At 42.2% G+C, this 20571-nt stretch overlaps 1 protein-coding gene across 3 annotated transcripts in view; it reads left to right on the forward strand.

Annotated features, from left to right (window-relative positions):
* The window catches only part of LOC132825847 (serine/threonine-protein kinase Nek6-like), a 277685-nt gene that overhangs the window by 176859 nt on the left and 80255 nt on the right, over positions 1 to 20571 (forward strand). For all 3 annotated transcript variants that reach the window (XM_060841397.1, XM_060841399.1, XM_060841400.1), the window contains exons 6-7: positions 7843 to 7951; positions 10282 to 10389. In XM_060841397.1, the coding sequence (XP_060697380.1) occupies positions 7843 to 7951; positions 10282 to 10389 (217 nt within the window). The remainder of the gene's footprint in view (positions 1 to 7842; positions 7952 to 10281; positions 10390 to 20571) is intronic.

Raw genomic sequence — 20571 nt, forward strand, 5'->3', positions numbered from 1 at the left:
AATATTTTTAGAAGAGAGTATAATGATAGAAGCACGTTGCAATTATTATGCACAAATGTGGAGCATATTATTCATGGAGGGTAGTGCCATAGATAAAAGGGTGCACTCAGGTGACGTCGCATGTGCTTCAGCTTTAATATCAGTCTGCTGGTTGAGTTTTCTTTCCTAAAGATGTCTGGGAGGTTGGACTGATCAAGAAAGACATCTCATCAATTTCATCTGCAATACAGAGTGGTATGGAAGTTCATGCTACCACATACAGTCAAGACATTGATTAGATTACTTACAGTGTGGAAACAGGTCCTTCAGCCCAATAAGTCCACACCAACCCGCCGAAGCGCAATCCACCCAGACCCATTCCCCTACATTTACCCCTGCACCTAACACTATGGGCAATTTAACATGGCCAATTCACCTAACCTGCACATTTTTGGATTGTGGGAGGAAACTGGAGCACCCGGAGGAAACCCACGCAGACATGGGGAGAATTTGCAAACTCCATAACAGTTGCCTGAGGCAGGAATTGAACCTGGGTCTCAGGTGCTGTGAAGCAGCAGTGCTAACCACTGGTTCTCTCATTCTGGTTAATATGGCAGAATGATTGTCTTGCAGCACACGAAGCCTTCAGGAATTCAAAGGGAACATTTTATTCTTGACCAATAATTTCCATCCCATTTTCTTGAAGCAGGCAAATTTCCATGTAATTTTACCCTTCTCGTGTGCTAAATTCCCTGATTATAAGTCAAAGCATTCAGAACACAGGTTTTATATTTTGACAAAGACTGTCTGTTTTGAGAAATGTAAGCTTGGAATGATGCATTGACCTAAAACAATGCAGCAAAAATGAAGGTATGTAAGTACAGAAACGTTCATAATGAGAACATTGCAGAGTTTTCCCACATCAGTGAAGGACCGTGGAATGAGAGGTAACCTCTTGTAGAAATGTACTTGTCTGCTGTGGTATATGTTATTGTGGGTAAACTACCATCAATTCAGCTATTGTAAAGAAACCTCACAATCAAATACTGAAATAATTTTAGCTCCTCAAGTAAACAAGTATAAACCTACAACCCAATTTAGCTATTACCTGATTAATGGTGAAAACTGACCAGGATTTCAACCAACAGTAGTTTGTCTATGGCAGTTTCCGGGGTTCAGCCCTTCTGCAGTGTTGTTCTTCGAAGTTCCAATACAAAATGTTGGATTTTTGTACAATTTTCTCTCTCTTTCAAGCAGTGTGTTTATTGATATCCTATAGATTCTTTCTTCCCCAATACTGCTTACACTTTCAGAGGCCTCAACTCTGCAGCTTGCCTTGTCATCAAAACTAGCTCCTCTATGCCTTGTTACAGACCACATTTGAAGTAGTGTGCACAGTTTAGGGCCCTATATCTTAGCAAGGGTGTACTAGTCCTAGAGGAGGTTCATGAGAATGGTCCCAGGAATGAAAAGCTTAACATATGAGGAATGTTTGAGGACTCAGGGTTTATACTCAGTGGGAGTTTAGAAGGATGAGAGGGTATCTAATTGAAACATACAGAATACTAAATGGCTTGGACAGAGTTGATGTTGGGAAGATGTTTCCATTGGTAAGAGAGCATAGGATTGGAGAGCATAGCCTTAGAGTAAAAGAACTGAGATAAGGAGAAATGTCTTCAGCAAGAGAGTGGTGAATCTATGGAATTCATTGCCACAGAAGACTATGGAGGCCAAGTCATTGGGTATATTTAAGACGGAGAAAGATAGGTTCTTGAGTGTAAAGGATTATGGGGGGAAAGTGGGAATTTGGTGTGGAGGAATTTATCAGACGTGATTGAATTGTGGAGCAGACCCGATGGGCTGAATGGCCTAATGTCTACTCCTATGCCATATGATCTTACATTCGGGGTTAGCTGTCTGTTTAAAACAGCTTTTTCCTGCAATTAACCCCTTCAGAATATTGCTTCTGCAGGCAGGACAAATTGCCCATATATCATGAGGCAGCAGATTATGAAGTAAGTGTTACCTCCTGTGTCTGAGGAAACAGAGGCAGCATGGTGGCTCAAAAGTTAGCACTGCTGCCTTACAAGTTCGATTCTACCCTGGGGCAACTGTCTGTGCAAAGTTTGCACATTCTCTCTGTGTCTGTGTGTGGGTTTCCTCCAGGTGTTGTGGCTTCCTTCCACAGTCCAAAGGTTTGAAGGTCAGATGGATGAGCCACATTAAATTGCCCATAGTGTGCAGGTTAGGTGGATTAGCCATGGGAAATGCCGGGTTACAGGGATGGGGTGGGTCTGGTGGAGTGCTGTTCAGAGGATTGGTATGGACACAATGGGCAAATGACCTGCTTCCACACTATAGCGATTCTACAATTCTATGAAAACTTAATTATTTTCCTTCTTTCAGGGATGCTCAATTCACACATTGTTTTAACTCGATTTATGCTAATCTCTCATTGTTCCTTTCATCTTAAGAAACACGTTTATTCCAGAGAAAAAAAAGTTATTTCTGTTTCTTTCGATCCTTGTGTAACAGTTTATCTTTGTTGATTTTTCCAATTTATGAGCATTTATTAAAATTCTGAAGTTTACATTGTCACAATATGAATAAGATTGAGAGCTCAATTCTTTATGTTGAATTGATTGATCTCAGTGAAGGCAATCAGCATGTTACAATTGACTTGAACATCTATGGGCTGGGGCCTGAAAATATTGGCTAGTTGTCTTGATTGCTAGGCTGTGATCTCTATTAGAAAGTGAATGCTGAGTAAATCCAGTGTAGTTGTGATATTCCTATAATTGTTGCAATCCTGACAGCTACTGGGTGTATAATGAAGGATTGTTGGTAGCCACAGAAAGTTGTCCCAATTTGAGTTAGCATCTTTGGGCAGCTGGAGAGGCAAATATGAGTAGAGTATAATAACCTTCAAATTAGGATTGATCAGAATCTGTGGCTGAACCTTGTTGTATTTTAGCTAAGTGCCAATTTCATTAAACTTCATGAAGGGTTTCTCTCTGTGAGGCACAGTGAAATCTCTCACTGTATTGTCTTACTTGCTTTGTCCCTATGGTAATACTCTTGTCCAGTTCCAGCTTGATTTGACCTTACTGTTGCCCAGAAGAACTCATCACTGCCAGGATATGCCATGTTCGACTGCCATCTCTGGTGCCACCTTCATAAGAGCGTTGTCAATCTGAAGCTGCCCTGAATGGTTTGTGACATTTGCCCTGCACTTGGCAGAGAAGGGGCAGCTGGCACCTTGCTTTATTAACATGAACCTGGAGCTCCTGCTGAATGGGGTATTGTAGAGGAGGGCCAGCCTTTTTCCCCCCCAGGTCTCACAGTGGAGGCCATGACACAGACCATGCCAGACTAGGCGGAGGTTGGCACCTTGGTCACTGTGATCTCAGGTGTCTGGACGAATGCACAGCGCCGTGGGAATAAGGTCAGTGACGTTCCCCACTCCGCCAGCATGAAAGCCACGGTTTTCCCGCTGCAATCTCATACTCACTCGTCTGCATACACCTTCCACTGAGGAGCACACACAACCACTCTCATTCTGCAACATCTTCACTCACTCACTCCCACTCTAACAGTCGACACCGCTAACTCTGGATAGCCTCTGTGCTACCTACTCACTCACTCACCACTTTACCCCTACCTGTTCCAGTACATCCTGCTGTGTTGCCCACTTTCATCTTTCTCAATCCATCCCTTTCTCTTATAACAGCACAAAGCTACCTCATAGGGCAACAAGAGCCCAGAGGAATGGAGGGCTGCCTGATATTCAGCTCCTCACCCCATGAGGAGGTGATGCTGACTGACTCAATATTCGAGCTTCTGGACTGATATTGGAGGCCACCTGTCATTGACTTTGCACAGGGCCTTGACTAAAAGCCATCTCCCTTGACGACTGACAATCCCAAGGAGCTTCCTGGCTTGGTGTCTGTGCTAAGTGGCAAGGCCAGCCAGAAGTAATGTGAGTTTAGTACCTCTGGCTGAAGGACAAAATACTGAAAAGCCAGGCAGGGCAGGGGCGCTCTGAGCACCCTGGCAGGCTCAAGATGAGCGAGCAAGTGAACAGCCCTGAAATTCAGCCTGTTCCAATGGTGAGCTGGGTGCCTGCCATAAAATCCCTATAAGTGCAGCTAGAGGCTGTTCAGCCCATTGAATCTGCACCTACCCTTCAAAAAGTATCACAGCCAGACCCATTCCCCCACCCTATCTCTGCAATCCTACCTACATAGCCAATCCACCTAACCTGCACATCTTTGGATTGTGGAAGGAAACCGGAGCACCCAGAGGGGATCCACACAAACTCTGGGAGAACATACAAACTCCACAGCCAGTCGTCCAAGGCTGGAATCAAACCTGGGTCCCTGGCACTGTGAGGCACCAGTGCTAACCACTAAGCCACTGTGCTGCCTATCCCTTTGTGTGAAGTTTCTTTGCAGCAGTATTGCAATGATAGGTACCAGTGACCCTTGTCATTGCAGCTTTAAATCGTTCTGTAACAGGAGGTGCCACGAGGGTCCGAAGAGATAGGCTGCTATTACATGCCAGCGTCCATGAGCATGAAGGTTATGCGGCCAGTGCCCTGGACTGTACCCTGAGACATTGTTGCTGACTGTCCAAGATGGCAACCTGGAGGAGCAAATAGGGGGCTGGAGACACCAGCTTCCCACTCTGACTTTTATGTCAGGAATTATTATCTTCTCATTCCCACACTGCAGGTGATAGGATGGGAAGTTGCATATTCATGAGGTGGGATCGGCAGTAAATGAGACCAACAATAACCAATGGTCTGCACCCTAGTGAGAATTTCACCTGGATGTGCAGAACTCTGGTTGAAGATGTGACTCGTTACTCCCAATTGTCAGGATAGGCCTCATCCTGTGACTTCTCATAAGGTCCTCCCACATTTCCCACCACATTACTCAGGGTTCCAGAAGGTTCCATCTGTGTTTCTCTCCTGAAGCATTTGGATGTGTAACAAATGCAGAGTTTAAATGGTCTGTTTATGAAATGAAAGTCGGTGAGAACATTTTTGAAAAAGTTACTTAATTAAGTGTTCATCCTCCGAGAACCTCTTTTTGCTGAAAATTAGTCATCAGATAAGAGGATAATAAAACTGCTACAATAGCATAGCACTAGGTCCCAACCGCACAAGGTAATGTTGCCATAGTCTATTTGCTATTACCTGTCAGATTGTTTGTCCTCAGTGTTGCCATGTTTCAATTGACACTTTCATTGTGTAAAGAATATTTCACAGTTGTCTCAGGCAGCTTCCTATCTGTCTTGTATTCACCCTCATTTTTTTTCACACAAGATCCTCTCTAAAATCTTCATGTTACAGCATGAAATATTCCAGATATCAGAGCCATTGTTCAATAGGTCCCTCTCCTTGGGTACTCTGGCCAGAACCTGCTAGAATAATGCACTCTGTAAGGAAGATTCAGTAAGAGGAGAGGAGAGGATTTGAATTCTGGCCACAGTCAGGCACCCAGATCTTTAGCAAAGTGCTTGTGGTGTGCCAGGGACATACAATTTGTGATTTAACGAAGTGAAATAATACATGGTGGTTGTAAATTTCATGCTGCCTCTTTTGGAGTTTAGATTAGTTCAGGTGGCAATTTTTGACCCATAGTAGTACTGAGGAAGAGGTCAGAAATGAAACTGATTTCAGTTATAGCTCCTTAATTGAAATTTGTTAATGTGGACTTCCTCCAATTCTGAGTCATTTTAACACCCTGTATGGAATAATTGTCTTCCAATAAATATGACTTGCTTATCCAGCAGAATTTGCCAGTGACAAACATAGCCAGATTATCAAGTAACAACTGCATGCAACAAACGCTTTGTCAAATTTCTTTCAACAGTATTGTCTTTGTAATGAATTATTTATGAAGGATTACAGATTGGTCCTCCTGGGACTTTACTGCATAAACCAAATGAGGAATTAGGTTCTCTTTTAGTTAAATGTCAGCTGATTTAAATAACTATTCCATTGTGAGTATTGAACCTAGTCAAGCACATGAAAGATAAAAAAAAAGAATAAGTCCAGTTTGCCATTGAACAAATAATTTTCAGTTCAAAATAAAATAATATTTATAGAATTGTGTGTATAAGATTGTTTTTCCACTTTAATAATTTACTTTTTTTGGTGTAAGGGCATTTATAAATATTCGATTGAATTATTTTAGCATGGTAAATTATCCATATAATATATTCTAATTAAGGAGTTGAGATGGTAGTGTACATATCAGCTACGAATGCATTCAAATAAAATGGTTAATGCCTTAATTAAAATAGACAGTGGAATTTCATATTTATTCCTAAAACTGCCCATGTGAATGAATTAAATGTTGAAATGTGCATTTTTGATATTGTGATAGCATTTATGATAGGCAGTACCCTTTCAGTTTGCTGTATTGCTTACGTTATTAACTTTAAACAATTAGAAAGTGTTTGGTAAGTGTACTTAAGTTAGCTTGGCACTAGCTAATGGGAGCTGCCTCATAGTTTAGTAATGAATGCATTGCACGGTATGCTTTTTCAACCATCCCGATCAAGAGCAATTCACGGCATCTGCAGCCTTAAATGGGATGAAATTGAAGTTGCCTGCATATGTTTTGGGCAGCACGGTGGCACAGTGGGTTAGCACTGATGCCTCTCGGCACCAGGAACCCAGGTTCAATTCTAGCCTCAGGTAACTGTCTGTGTGGGGAGTTTACACATTTTTCTCATGTCTGCGTTGGTCTCCTCTGGGTGCTCCAGTTTCCTCCCTCAGTCCAAAGATGTGCAGGTTAGGTGGTTTTGCCATGCTAAATTGCCCATGGTATTCAGTATGTGCAGGCTAGGTAGATTAGTAGTGGGAAATGCACGGATAGGGTAGGGGGCTAGGTCTGGGTGGGATGCTCTTTGGAGGGTCAGTGTGACTCAATGGGCTGAATGGCCTGCTTCCACTCTATGATTTTCACTTGTGCTGCTAAGTTGAGTCAATGGTCATGAAAATAAGAATAAAGATTCATGGAATATGACAGCCAGATGATTGAGTTTTGAGATCTTTTATTAATTTTGGAAAGTCACATTTACATTTACTGGAATTATTCAAACAAACAGGACCATATGGAAATGGAACTACACAGACATTATTTACAGTCGTAGTAGCATACATAGATCCATTATTTTGTAAACATAGGATCATATGGAGACGGGACTATATAGACACATGACAGTGTAAGGTCTACAATTCATTGCTCAATATTCATTATTCTATAAAATAATCCTGTAGCCAAATGCATCGTTTATATAATCCTTTTCATTACGTAGTTGGACCATACAAATGGCGCTATCAGTCACATTCGATCCAGTAGATTAGATTTAAGCAATTATGAGGCACGTAATTTATTAAAATAGCAAGAAAATGATAATGAGCTTGCTCTGGCATCCAGCAAGATTTTTAAATCCCTTTTAAAATAATTAAATAATTTGTTTTGAGGAACATTTTCTTGGCTGCCTTTGAGTTAACAAATGAAGCCTCACAGATGCTGATTATTTTTAGAGCTGGTTTGGTTAATTGATGCAGCCTAATTAATCTCACCTCTACTAACGAAGGACTTGTGACCAATCCGGAGAACAGAAACTAATCAGGATGTTTCACTGAAGTAATTAGAAATCAGTGGAGCACCAAATGTTGGTGGAGGAACGAACGAGTTAAATGGTAATGCAAGTATGAATAATGCTTTTTGTTATGCAACGTTTCAGCAATTGCAGCATGAATGGCACTTGTTCCTGGAGTCATAGTGCCTGAGTCTAAATCTCATTGTTTATTCATGCATCTTTTATTCATTATTTCTACAGTACTTCAAAAAGCAAAAGAGGCTAATCCCAGAAAGAACGATATGGAAATATTTTGTGCAGCTATGCAGCGCCGTTGAACACATGCACTCCCGAAGGGTGATGCACAGAGGTAAAAAAAAGACAAAAAAAAGCATTCCTTTCCATCGAAAACTAGAGTTCAGTTTAGTAGGAGCACAGGATAAGTTAAGAAAAGCTGTTTGCGACTCTGCCTTATTGATCATGCGGGACGCGTGTGTATGTGTGTCTGTCTGTCTCTGTGTATGTGGGGAGTGGGTAGCTGCAGGCTACAGGTCCACAGGGAATGTCCCATGTTATAGACACTTCTGCTTCCAACCATAATGACTGAAGACACCATGCACATTTGATTAGCTTGGTATCTGGTCACAGAGGGCTTAGTGGGGAAAGTCAGGGCATCATTTAATTCTGGGTTGTTTATTCAGCAGTGTACAGTGACTGACTACAGAGTCAATGTGCTCCCCCTGTCTACATTGCCTGAATTTAAAGAGGAATTCAAGCCTGATTAAAACTCTCAGGGAGCACTAAGTTTTTTAATAACTGTATAAGCTGTGATCACCCTTTGTGCTTATGTGAATAACAGTGCAGGTGTCAGCCTTCAACTCCCTCAGCTTAGACAAGCTGGAAGTTGCCAATTCAGTCTCCTCCAGGGAAAATCCCCTTTACGAACAATGTGCAACAAAATTATAAGGGGCTTTGACAGAGATCACATTTACAGTTTTATGCATTAGGCACATCTACTTGTGGTGAATGATCAGACACTCATCAAGTTCCACGTGCCACTAATTACTCTGAAGATTTGGTGCTATTAAAGGAATTTCCTGCCATCAGGTACTTTGCTGTTTTTGAAGAGCAAGCTGGCACTTACATTTAATTTATCAAATCTCTTTATAAGAATTGACTGTAAAACCATTATGTACTGAGGAGCTCTTCAGTTTAATTCAGACTGTATTTTAACAGTAATGGATTTCCCTTTAACTGGCTTGCCAAGCTGAATGACTGACTATTCTTTCAGCAATCCATTGCATGGAAATAGCTTGATGTTTAAAAACATTTACAATCACTTCTTCAAAATCTCCACATGTTATGTCCTTCAGCCCGCCATTAACAGTGCGACCACCAGCCACCATACCATGAGTGGGTAAGAGCACAGCACAGGTTACCAATTCAATCAAGAAAGATCCATGTTTGATCTTTGAACTGGGCCTTGGAGGGGGGAGAAAATCAGCCATGGTTCTTATTCTTTATTGCTCTTCAGTGGCCCCAATGAAAAATGAGCCAAATTCAAACACTGCAGGTATTTTATCCACACAGTGATGTTGTAAGATGCAATCCAGAAGCCAGTGGATGTTCAGGTTTGTTTTGATTCCTGATGCCTGATTCCTACTTAGACCATTGTACTCTGTTTTTGCTCTACGGTTTTTATTATCCTTCTGTCAGGATGAAGATGATTCTCAGTCAGTAACTCATGATGCCCTTTCTATATTCAAATCCTGAAATATGCCATGACACTGAAGTGCCTATAAATGGACTTGGAGAGCGATTTTCATCCTCTTGAATATTTTCCATTTTTTTAGAGCAATGTGTAGCATTCTGCATACTAGTGAAAGAATGATAAACATTTTTAAAAATGCCCTCTTATTTTTAAAAGAGCTACTTGTTTCCTACCTTGAATTTTTTTCAAAAATAGCCTAAAGCAGTTAATGCATAGACTTCTGTTCCAACAGTTGGACTGAGGTTTGGCTTTTTGAAATGAAAATGGTCATGCTGCAGACTATGGTTCCTTTGCAACAGATTTGTTAATAAAATATTCAGATGTGGTGCTTTCTCATGTAGTAGAATGAATCTGTGAAACCAACTGACCTATATGAACTGAAAGTGACTGGAAGTAGGGTGACAACATGATTCAGAATGCAATCCAAAAGCAGTTGAGCAAAATGGTTGAATGATCTAGGCCCTGTGTGAGTCAAAATCCTGGAATTTACTCTTGAACTGCATTGTGGGTCTACCCACAACACATGGACTGCAGTGGTTCAAAAAGGCAGCTCACCACCACCTCAGGGACAACTAAAGAGATGGGCAACAGATGCTGACCCTGTCAGTGATGCCCATGTCCCTTGACTGAATACAAAGAAAATACAGCTACCGAGATATTATGCAACTCAATCTGTTGGTAGTTTTCTTTATACATCACAATAAGAGTCATGGAAATTTGAACCCATTCTGAGCTTGCGACTCTGAGATGAAAATTATATTATTTATGATATTTATGAAGCGATACAAAGTAACTGTCAAAGTAAACCTTTTGATAATATACAGACCATAAACAAATGTCAGTATAACGCACTCACCATGAAGACTTCACGACTTTCTCTTTTTAAACCACTCATTCATTATTGATTGACTCTCTGTTTTCATTCTTAGACATCAAGCCAGCAAATGTGTTCATAACTGCAACAGGAGCAGTCAAGCTGGGGGACCTCGGGCTGGGACGCTTCTTCAGCTCCAAAACCACAGCGGCACACTCTTTAGGTAAGCAGCAATTGGAGAAAACTGTCTCTTTTTTTATTTTAATCAAACAATTATTGGCCCCAATGTTTATATACATGAGGGATCTCTGATTGCATTGCTCATGTACATGTCAGAAGATGTGTCGCTTTCTGACAGGAGCATTGTATCACATAATGCACAATATATTATTCCATGGTGTTTCTTTAAGGCCAGGAGATTTAACCGCTGCTCATTGATCCACGCACACTTAGAGGGTGTTTTTTTTTCTGGCAAGCGGTGGATGATTTTAAGTCTCTTGTGGGAAGAGCTGAAGAGATTGAGCAAAGACTGGAGGCTGGTTTTAAATCCTCAAAGTCAATAAAAAAGCAATGACTGGCTTTGCCTCTATCTTCCTATACATCTTTAAAGATAATTTTGTAACTGTTACAAAAAGTGAATTCTTAGCTATGATACAGTCTGGAGTTTTATCTATTCTGTCAATGATGTGCAATAAAAATGTGTGTGTACATCTCCGCGTCAGTGTCTACACCTCTGTGTATGTCCACCTCTATTTGTGTACGTCTGCATACGTGTATGTGTGTGTACATCTGCATATGTTTGTGCGTGTGTGCATACACCTCTCTGTGTGTACATCTCCATTTGTGTATGTGTGTGCATCTCTGCGTGGGCACATCTGCATGCATCTGTACATCTGCATGTGTGTGTGTAGATGTGCTTGTGTATACATCCTCCTTTGTATATATTTGAATGAATAGGGCGAATAGTCAAAGTCTTTTCCATCAGGTAAGGAATCCAAAACTAGAGGGCAGTCTGTGACAGTAGAACTGGTGGTGTCCTGCTTGGCTGCATTAGAGAATTGGTTTAGTGTCATAGAGATGTACAGCATGGAAACAGACCCTTTGGTCCAACCCGTCCATGCTGACCTGATATCCCAGCCCAATCTAGTCCCACCTGCCAGCACCCGGTCCATGTCCCTCCAAACCCTTCCTATTCATATACCCATCCAAATGCCTCTTAAATGTTGTAATTGTACCAGCCTCCACTACTTCCTCTGCCAGCTCATTCCATACACGTACTTCCCTCTGCATGAAAAAGTTGCCCCTTAGGTCTCTTTTATATCTTTCCCCTCTCACCCTAAACCTATGCCCTCTAGTTCTGGACTCCCCGACCCCAGGGAAAAGACTTTGCCTATTTATCTTATCCATGCCCCTCATAATTTTGTAAACCTCTCTAAGGTCACCCCTCAGCCTCCGACGCTCCAGGGAAAACAGCCCCAGCCTGTTCAGGCTCTCCCTGTAGCTGAGATGCTCCAACCCTGGCAACATCCTTGTAAATCTTTTCTGAACCCTTTCAAATTTCACAACATCTTTCCGATAGGAAGGAGACCAGAATTGCACGCAATATTCCAACAGTAGCCTAACCAATATCCTGTACAGCTGCAACATAACCTCCCAACTCCTGTACTCAATGCTCTTACCAATAAAGGAAAGCATGCCAAACGCCGCCTTCACTATCCTATCTACCTGCGACTCCACTTTCAGGGAGCTATGAACCTGCACTCCAAGGTCTCTTTGTTCAGCAACACTCCCTAAGACCTTACCATTAAGTGTATAAGTCCTACTAAGATTTTTTTTCCCAAAATGCAGCACCTCGCATTTATCTGAATTAAACTCCATCTTCCACTTCTCAGCCCATTGGCCCATCTGGTCCAGATCCTGTTGTAATCTGAGGTAACCCTCTGCTGTCCACTACACCTCCAATTTTGGTGTCATCTGCAAACTTACTAACTATACCTATTATGCTCACATCCAAATCATTTATGTTAATGACAAAATGTAGAGGGCCCAGCACCGATCCTTGTGGCACTCCACTTCACAGGCCTCCAGTCTGGAAAACAACCCTCCACCCTCTGTCTTCTACCTTTTGAGTCAGTTCTGTATCCAAATTGCTAGTTCTCCCTGTATTCCATGAGATCTAACCTTGCTAATCAGTCTCCCATGGGGAACCTTGTCGAACGCCTTACTGAAGTCCTTATAGATCATATCTACTGCTCTGCCCACATCTGTCTTCTTTGTTACTTCTTCAAGAAACTCAATCAAGTTTGTGAGACATGATTTCCCACGCACAAAGCCATGTTGACTATCCCAAATCTGTCCTTGCCTTTCTAAATACGTGTACATCCTGTCCCTCAGGATTCCCTCCAACAACTTGCCCACCACCGAGGTCAGGCTCACTGGTCTGTAGTTCCTTGGCTTGTCTTTACCGCCCTTCTTAAACAGTGGCACCACGTTTGCCAACCTCCAGTCTTCCGGCACCTCACCAGTGACTATCGATGATTCAAATATCTCAGCAAGAGGCCCAGCAATCACTTCCCTAGCTTCCCACAGAGTTCTCGGGTACACCTGATCAGGTCCTGGGGGTTTATCCACCTTTAACCATTTCAAGGCATCCAGCATTTCCACCTCTGTAATCTGGACATTTTGCAAGATGTCACCATCTATACCCCTACAGTCTGTAACTTCCATATTCTTTTCCACAGTAAATACTGATGCAAAATAGTTATTTAGTATCTCCCCCATTTTCTGCGGCTCCACACAAAGGCCGCCTTGCTGATCTTTGAGGGGCCCTATTCTCTCCCTAATTACCCTTTTGTCCTTAATGTATTTGTAAAAACCCTTTGGATTCTCCTTAACTCTATTTGCCAAAGCTACCTCATGTCCCTGATTTCCCTCTTAAGTATACTCCTTTTTTTATACTTTTCTAAGGATTCATTTAATCTATCCTGTCTATACCTGACATATGCTTCATTCTTTTTCTCAACCAAACCCTCAATTTCTTAATGAGGTAAAAACAATGACTGCAGATGCTGGAAACCAGATTCTAGATCAGTGGTGCTGGAAGAGCACAGCAGTTCAGGCAGCATCCAATGAGCAGCTCGTTGGATGCTGCTTGAACTGCTGTGCTCTTCCAGCACCACTGATCCAGAACCTCAATTTCTTAAGTCATCCAGTATTCCCAAACCTACCAACCTTCCCTTTCACCCTGACAGGAATGTACTTTCTCTTGTTATCTCATTTCTGAAGGCTTCCTATTTTCCAGCCGTCCCTTTATCTGCGAACATCTGCCTCCAATCAGCTTTCAAAAGTTCTTGCCTAATACTGTCAAAATTGGCCTTTCTCCAACTTAGAACTTCAGATTTTAGATCTGGTCTATCCTTTTCCATCAATGTTTTGAAACAAATAGAATTATGGTCGCTGGCCCCAAAGTGCTTCCCCATTGACACTTCAGTCACCCGCCCTGCCTTATTTCCCAAGAGTAGGTCAAGTTTTGCACCTTCTGTAGTAGAGGTACATCCACATACTGAATCAGAAATTTGTCTTGTATACACTTAAGAAATTCCTCTCCATCTAAACCTTTAGCACTATGGCAGTCCCGGTCGATGTTTGGAAAGTTAAAATCCCCTACCATAACCACCCTATTATTCTTACAGATAGCTGAGATCTCCTTACAAGTTTGTTTCTCAATTTCCCTCTGACTATTGGGGGGTCTATAATACAATCAATAATGTGATCAGCCCTTTCTTATTTCTCAGTTCCACCCAAGTAACTTCCCTGGATGTATTTCCGGGAATATCCTCCCTCAGGACAGCTGTAAAGCTATCCCTTATCAAAAATGCCACTCCCCCTCCTCTCTTGCCTCCCTTTCTATCCTTCCTGTAGCATTTGTATCCTGGAACATTTAAGCTGCCAGTCCTGCCCATCCCTGAGCCATGTTTCCGTAATTGCTATGCTATACCAGTCCCATGTTCCTAACCATGTTCTGAGTTCATTTGCCTTCCCTGTTAGGCCCCTTGCATTGAAGTAAATGCAGTTAAATTTATTAGCCTACCTTGTCCCTGCCTGCCCTGACTGTTTGACTCACTTCTGTTCTCAGCTGTACCCATCTTAGATCAATCTCTTTCCTCACTATCTCCCCCCACCTGACTAGTTTAAATCCTCCCAAGCAGTTCTAGCAAATTTCCCTGCCAGTACATTAGTCCCCTTCTAATTTAGGTGCAATCTGTCCTTCTTGTACAGGTCACTTCTACCCCAAAAGAGATTCCAATGATCCAAGAATGTGAATCCATCCCCCATACATCAGCTCCTCAGCCATGCATTCATCTGTTCTATCCTCCTATTCCTGCCCTCAATAGCTCATAGCACTGGGAATAATCCAGATATTACTACCCTTGAGGACCTCCTTTTTAAATTTCTGCCTAACTCTCTGTAATCTCCCTTCAGAATCTCAACCTTTTCCCTTCCAATGTCGTTGGTTCCAATGTGGACAATGACCTCCTGCTGGCCCCTCTCCCCCGTGAGAACATTCTGCACCCTCTCTGAAACATCCTTGATCCTGGCACCGGGGAAACAATACACCATTCTGCTTTTTCTCTGCTGGCCACAGAAACATCTGTCTATACCTCTGACTACAGAATCCCCTAACGCAATTGATCTCTTGGAAGCCGATGTACCCCTCGTTGCATTAGAGCCAGCCTCAATACCAGAAACTTGTCTGTTCGTGCTATGTGCCCCTGAGAATCCATCACCCCCTACATTTTCCAAAACAGAATGCTTGTTTGAAATGGGTATATCCACAAAAGACTCCTGCACTAGCTGCCTACCTCTCTTACCCTTCCTGGAGTTAACCCATCTATGTGACTGTATCTGAGACATTCCCCCATTCCGATAACTGCCATCCATCACATACGGTTTCCTAATTATTTCAAGATAAAATAAAAAGTGTAAATTGGGAGAAATACAACTACAATGGAATTATGTTCAAAGGTAAAGGTTGAGCAATGAAATGCTATTTAATATTCGAGAACAAATGAAACTTGGAATTATCCAGACCAATCTTAGAACTGCACTGTCAACAGAAATGTCAGTTCTGCTGTAACGATGGAACGACCCTGGGTGAGGGGTAGCTCCCGGCTTCCTGGGTCTGAAATGCTGGGTGTGCAGCTGAGCTTTCAAATGGAGCCAGTGCCAGGCCCATGGACAAACCTTGGCATTGGCAATGACTTCTGCCTCTCATGCCACATGATTACAGTTGCCAAAGAGCCCAATTGCATGTTTAATGAGGTGGAAGGCAGGCAATGGTGTGAAAAAATGTCACTCGAAGGCATTGGGGTCTTGGCACCAGGATTCTCACTTTACAAAACACTTCTACCACAAATGAGAAGATTGCACCCATAAATTCCTCATGTACCAGTTGGTCCTTGGAAAGTGGTGAAAGCAGTTGGCATTCTTTCACTTTCAATTTCGAGTCCAGAGCTCAGAGATAATGCAATCACGTAATTGTGTCGTTAAGGTGGGGAGAGCTAATCTGATTACCCTATAAGTCAGAAGCAAAACTTGTTTAGAACCTGACAGTGGGCATTCCATTTATTTGGTTAAAAGTTACTGGAACCAAAACAATACAGTCAAGATTAGAGTGGTGCTGGAAAAGCACAGCAGGTCAGGCAGCATCTGAGGAGCAGATGGTTCGGGCAAAAGCCCTTCATCAAGAATGACGTTGGGAGCCTTGGGGGTGGAGAGATAAATGGGAGAGGAGTGGAGCTGGGGAGAAGGTAATGGACAGTGAAGTAGTTGGATGAAGGTGGGTTAAAGGTGATAAGTCGGAGAGGAGCATCGATTTTCCTGATCTTTGTCTGACATCCTGTGCTTTTCCAGCACTACTCTAATCTTGAGACTAATCTCCAGCATCTGCAGTACCCACCTCTGCCAAAACAGCCACCATCTCAGTGGGAGAACCTGAATGTGCAGGAGGGACAGCAGTGTGCGTGTGATGGTGAGAACATGATGTCGCTGCCCCCAGCTTGTTGGAGTCAGGAGTTACAGTACATTTAAGTAAGGAAAGACTTGGATTTATAGATATCATCTCAGGGTGACCCTGTAGTAGGGTCAATTAGGTGCTGAAGAAGTGCATTCGTTACAGTGATAAAGGAAACATGGCATGTGATAATGACTGATTTAAAATGAGATAATCTCAAACTAATTCTCAGTTGTTCCAGGAATAACGCCAAGAGGGTCCACTGCTTTTCATCATTTATGTACATGCTTTGGATGTGAACATAGGAGGTATGATTAGTAAGTTTGCAGATGACACCAAAATTGTAGGTGTAGTAGACAGCGAAGAAGGTTACCTTCGATTACAATGGGATCTTGATCAGGTGGGCAAATAGGCTGATAAGTGGCAGATGGAGTTTAATTCAGATAAATGTAAGGTGCTGCATTTTGGAAAAGCAAATCTTAGCAGGACTTATACACTTAATGGTAAGGTCCTTGGAAGCATTGCTGAACAAAGAGACCTTGGAGTGCACGTTCATAGCTCCTTGAAAGTGGAGTTGCAGGTAAATAGGATAGTGAAGAAGGCATTTGGTATGCTTTCCTTAAATGGTCAGAGCATTGACTATAGGAGTTGGGATGTCATGTTGCAGCTGTACAGGATATTGGTTAGGCTACTTTTGTAATATTGTGTGCAATTCTGGTCTCCCTTTTATCAGAAGGATGTTGTGAAACTTGAAAGGGTTTAGAAAAGATTCACAAGGATGTTGCCAGGGTTGGAGCATTTAAGCTACAGGGAGAGACTGAACAGGCTAGGGCTGTTTTCACTGGAACATCTGAGGCTGAGGGGTGACCTTATAGAGGTTTACAAAAATGATGAGGGGCATGGATAGGGTAAATAGGCAAAGTCTTTTCCCTGGGGTCGGTGAGCCCAGAACTAAAGGGCATAGGCTGAGGGTGAGAGGGGAAAAATATAAAAGAGACAACTTTTTCATGCAAAGGGTGGTACGTGTATGGAATGAGCTGCCAGAGGAAGTGGTGGAGGCTGGTACGATTACGACATTTAAAAGGATGGGTATGTGAATAGGAAGGGTTTAGAGGGATATGGGCCAAATGCTGGTTAGATTAGGCTAGCTGGTTGGTATGGATGAGTTAGATCGCAGGGTTTGTTTCCATGCTGTACATCTCTATATGGAAGGAATATGATCTGTGACTTAGAAGAACAAGAAATGGGCATTTAAATATATAGAATAGGAATTGTTGTTAAATGGTGTTTGTTCAAAGTCACATTCACCCCACCTAGCCAATCTCCAGCGCCCCTGCCCTCCCATTCCCCCACCCACCAAACATTCTACATATTATATTGGAGACAACAGTAAAAATTGAGTGTGGCAAAGTTCAAATCCGTTTGAATATTGAGGCGTCAGTATTTAATTATTGAAGAGCTCATGCTAACAAATTATAGTTGTATAAAACTAATCCAACATGTTCTAGTATAAATAATGTTTGTGATAGCAACAAATTAGATTCAGTTATTTTAGTTTGCCCTTCTGAATGTGTCTCAGTCTGAAAACCAACTCTAATTTTTAACTGATTTTTAAACTGATTTGCAATTGGCCTCATAAATCTTTCTCACATTTTCCCTGAGGTTAATAATCTATCCAGCGCTGTAATCCAACTTGTTCTTTAGCTCAAAAATGATCTGTACCTATTTATATACAACTGGAAGGAAACATTCAGCTCGTTCATCTTCTCGAGGTTACACAGGTTATTGCAGAATATTTAGGGGAATTTTTCCAGCTAAGGTATGCTGGTTTCAGGAAAACTATGGCATTAAATCCCCTCAAAATAACTGAGTTAAATCCTGCTATCATCCCACGAATTTCTGGGTTTGAAAGTGAGCGATCAGCCTATTAAGATGCTGAGCAAGGAATTTAAATATTGGAAAAAAAGATCAAGTTGTATTTTAACCAATGATTCTGGTTTTAGCACACAGCGCATTTACTTTCTGAGCTGCCAGCAACACCTCACGATCTGCAGTGAAAAGACTAGGGTCGAGCGCCATAACTCAGAGCTGCTCACAGCAATTCTTCTGAGAGTGTCCCTTCGCTGCTTGACAACTCCTGGGAAATCAATTTACCTGGTCTCCTGCTTCACTCTTCCTGCATATGAGGAGTTGAATATGAGGAGAGCCCAAGACCAACAAAGCCAGGAGCAGCACTGTCTGCCCCTCAGCCACAGGTCAGAGGGGACACTTCCACAAAGATCAGTGTGTCTGCTGCCTGATCTCCCCAATGCACCAGCTTGTACCTCACTTGATAGAGATGCAGGCTCTTCAACTTTACTTCAACCTAAGACACGGTAGAGATCTGTGTCATTGTGGGCAATGAGGTTGGAGATGGTGAAGACCCTCCAATGGTAAGGATAAGCATGTGGAAAATGGGCATTTTCATCTGGTTAGCCATGGAGTAAATTTCAGATTTTCTATTCATCTTTCATTCCTCGACTTTCTTGCCAGCTGGTAAGATTTACTCTATTCCACACTTGCATGCTTTTTCACTTTTGTTTCTAACTTCCTATGTTTGCATCTTCCTGTAAAAAGGAGCAACTTTGGAAGTTTCCTCCAGCAAGCAATTGGGAAATGCTCAAGCATTGCTACATGGCTGCCTTACTCCATAAAATGGAGAAACAGACTGACTGGACAACTCCTGAGGTAGGAGCCTGTTTCCTGCAGGCTCACGAGTATCTGATTTGTGTGGACAGGAAGATACATCTCCAGGGTCACTCCTTCCAATCCACCCATTCTTCTCCTATTACTGAGCCCTAGAAGGAGCATTAAACTGGGTTGGAGTGGACATCCAATCCACTAAGAAAATCTGGGCAAAGTAGACCACTAATTAATAACATTCCAAAGACTGTTGGACGGATAAATACCTTAAATTCTATTTCTACTTTGCCCAGAACTAATTTGCAATACATTTGCAAAGTTAAAAGTCTCACACCACCAGGTTATAGTCCAACAGGTTTATTTGGAAACACTAGCTTTTGGAGCTTCGCTCCTTCCTCAGGTGATTGTGGAGTATAACAAAAGTTACACCTGATGAAGGAGCAGCGCTCTGAAAGCTGGTGCTTCCAAATAAACCTGTTGGACTATAATCTGGTTTTGTGTGATTTTTAACTTTGTCCACCCCCGTCCAACACCAGCACCTCCAAATTGTGACTTTGCAAGAGATGACGAGGAGATGAATGGTGAGAGTGTATGGCTGATGCACACAAACGTACAAAAATAGGAGCAGAAATGGACCATTCAAGGCACAAGTCAGGAATGAAAATGAGTGAAATACTCCCCAATTGCCTGGATGAGTGTACCTCCAATGACGCTTCTGCCATTTAATTTAATTAGACTGAGTTTTCTGAATTTTAAATTCCACATTCCCATCTATCCCGATAACCTTTCATTTCCTTGCCAAGCAACAACATATCTACTTCTGGATTAAGAATATTCATTGACCCCAAATTCACCACCTTCTGAATCACAGATCCAAAGTGGACCAGCCCTCTGCTGGGGAAAAAAAATCTCCTGATCTCTGTCCTAAAAGGGTGACCTTTCATTTTAAAGCAATGCCTCTTTGTTCTGACTGACCCACAAGAGGAAATATAATCTCCATTTCCACCTATCAAGACCATTCAGGATCTTATACACTTCAATGAAATCACTCCTCATCATTTAAACTCCAGTGAGAGCAACCCAGCTTGTCCAACCTTTTCTCAAAAATTAACCCACTGATTACAGTTTCCTCCCACAATCCAAAGATGTGCAGGTTATGTGTTTTGGCCATGCTAAATTACCCATAGTGCTAGGTGCATTATTCGGAGGGAAATGGGCGGGTTATTCTTGTTTCCATACTGTAGATAATCTAATCTAATTTTAAAAAGAAACTTCCTCTGAATCCCCTCCCAATGCATTTACATTCACAGGACGTGGGCATCACTGGCTGGGTCAGCATTTCTGGCCCGCCCTTAGATTCTCTACAGAAGATGGTGTTGAGTTGTCGTGTTAAACTGCTGCATCCCTTTTTATTTTAAGTACACCCATATTGCTGTTCAGTTGTGTTTTGGAGGTGCCAGTGTTAGACTGGGGTATACAAAGTTAGAAATCTCACAATACCAGGTCATTGTCCAACAGGTTTAATTGGAAGCACTAGCTTTCGGAGCAACCACCTGATGAAGGAGCATCGCTCTGAAAGCTGGTGCTTCCTATTGCTGTCCAGGAGAGAGATGCAGGAGAGAGATCCAGGAATGTGACCCAGCAACAGTGAAGGAATGGCAATCTATTTCTAAATTGTGATGGTGAGTGGCTTAGAGGAGAAGCTGCAGA

Source organism: Hemiscyllium ocellatum, chromosome 21 (genome assembly GCF_020745735.1).
Source record: "Hemiscyllium ocellatum isolate sHemOce1 chromosome 21, sHemOce1.pat.X.cur, whole genome shotgun sequence".
Classification (NCBI taxonomy): domain Eukaryota; kingdom Metazoa; phylum Chordata; class Chondrichthyes; order Orectolobiformes; family Hemiscylliidae; genus Hemiscyllium; species Hemiscyllium ocellatum.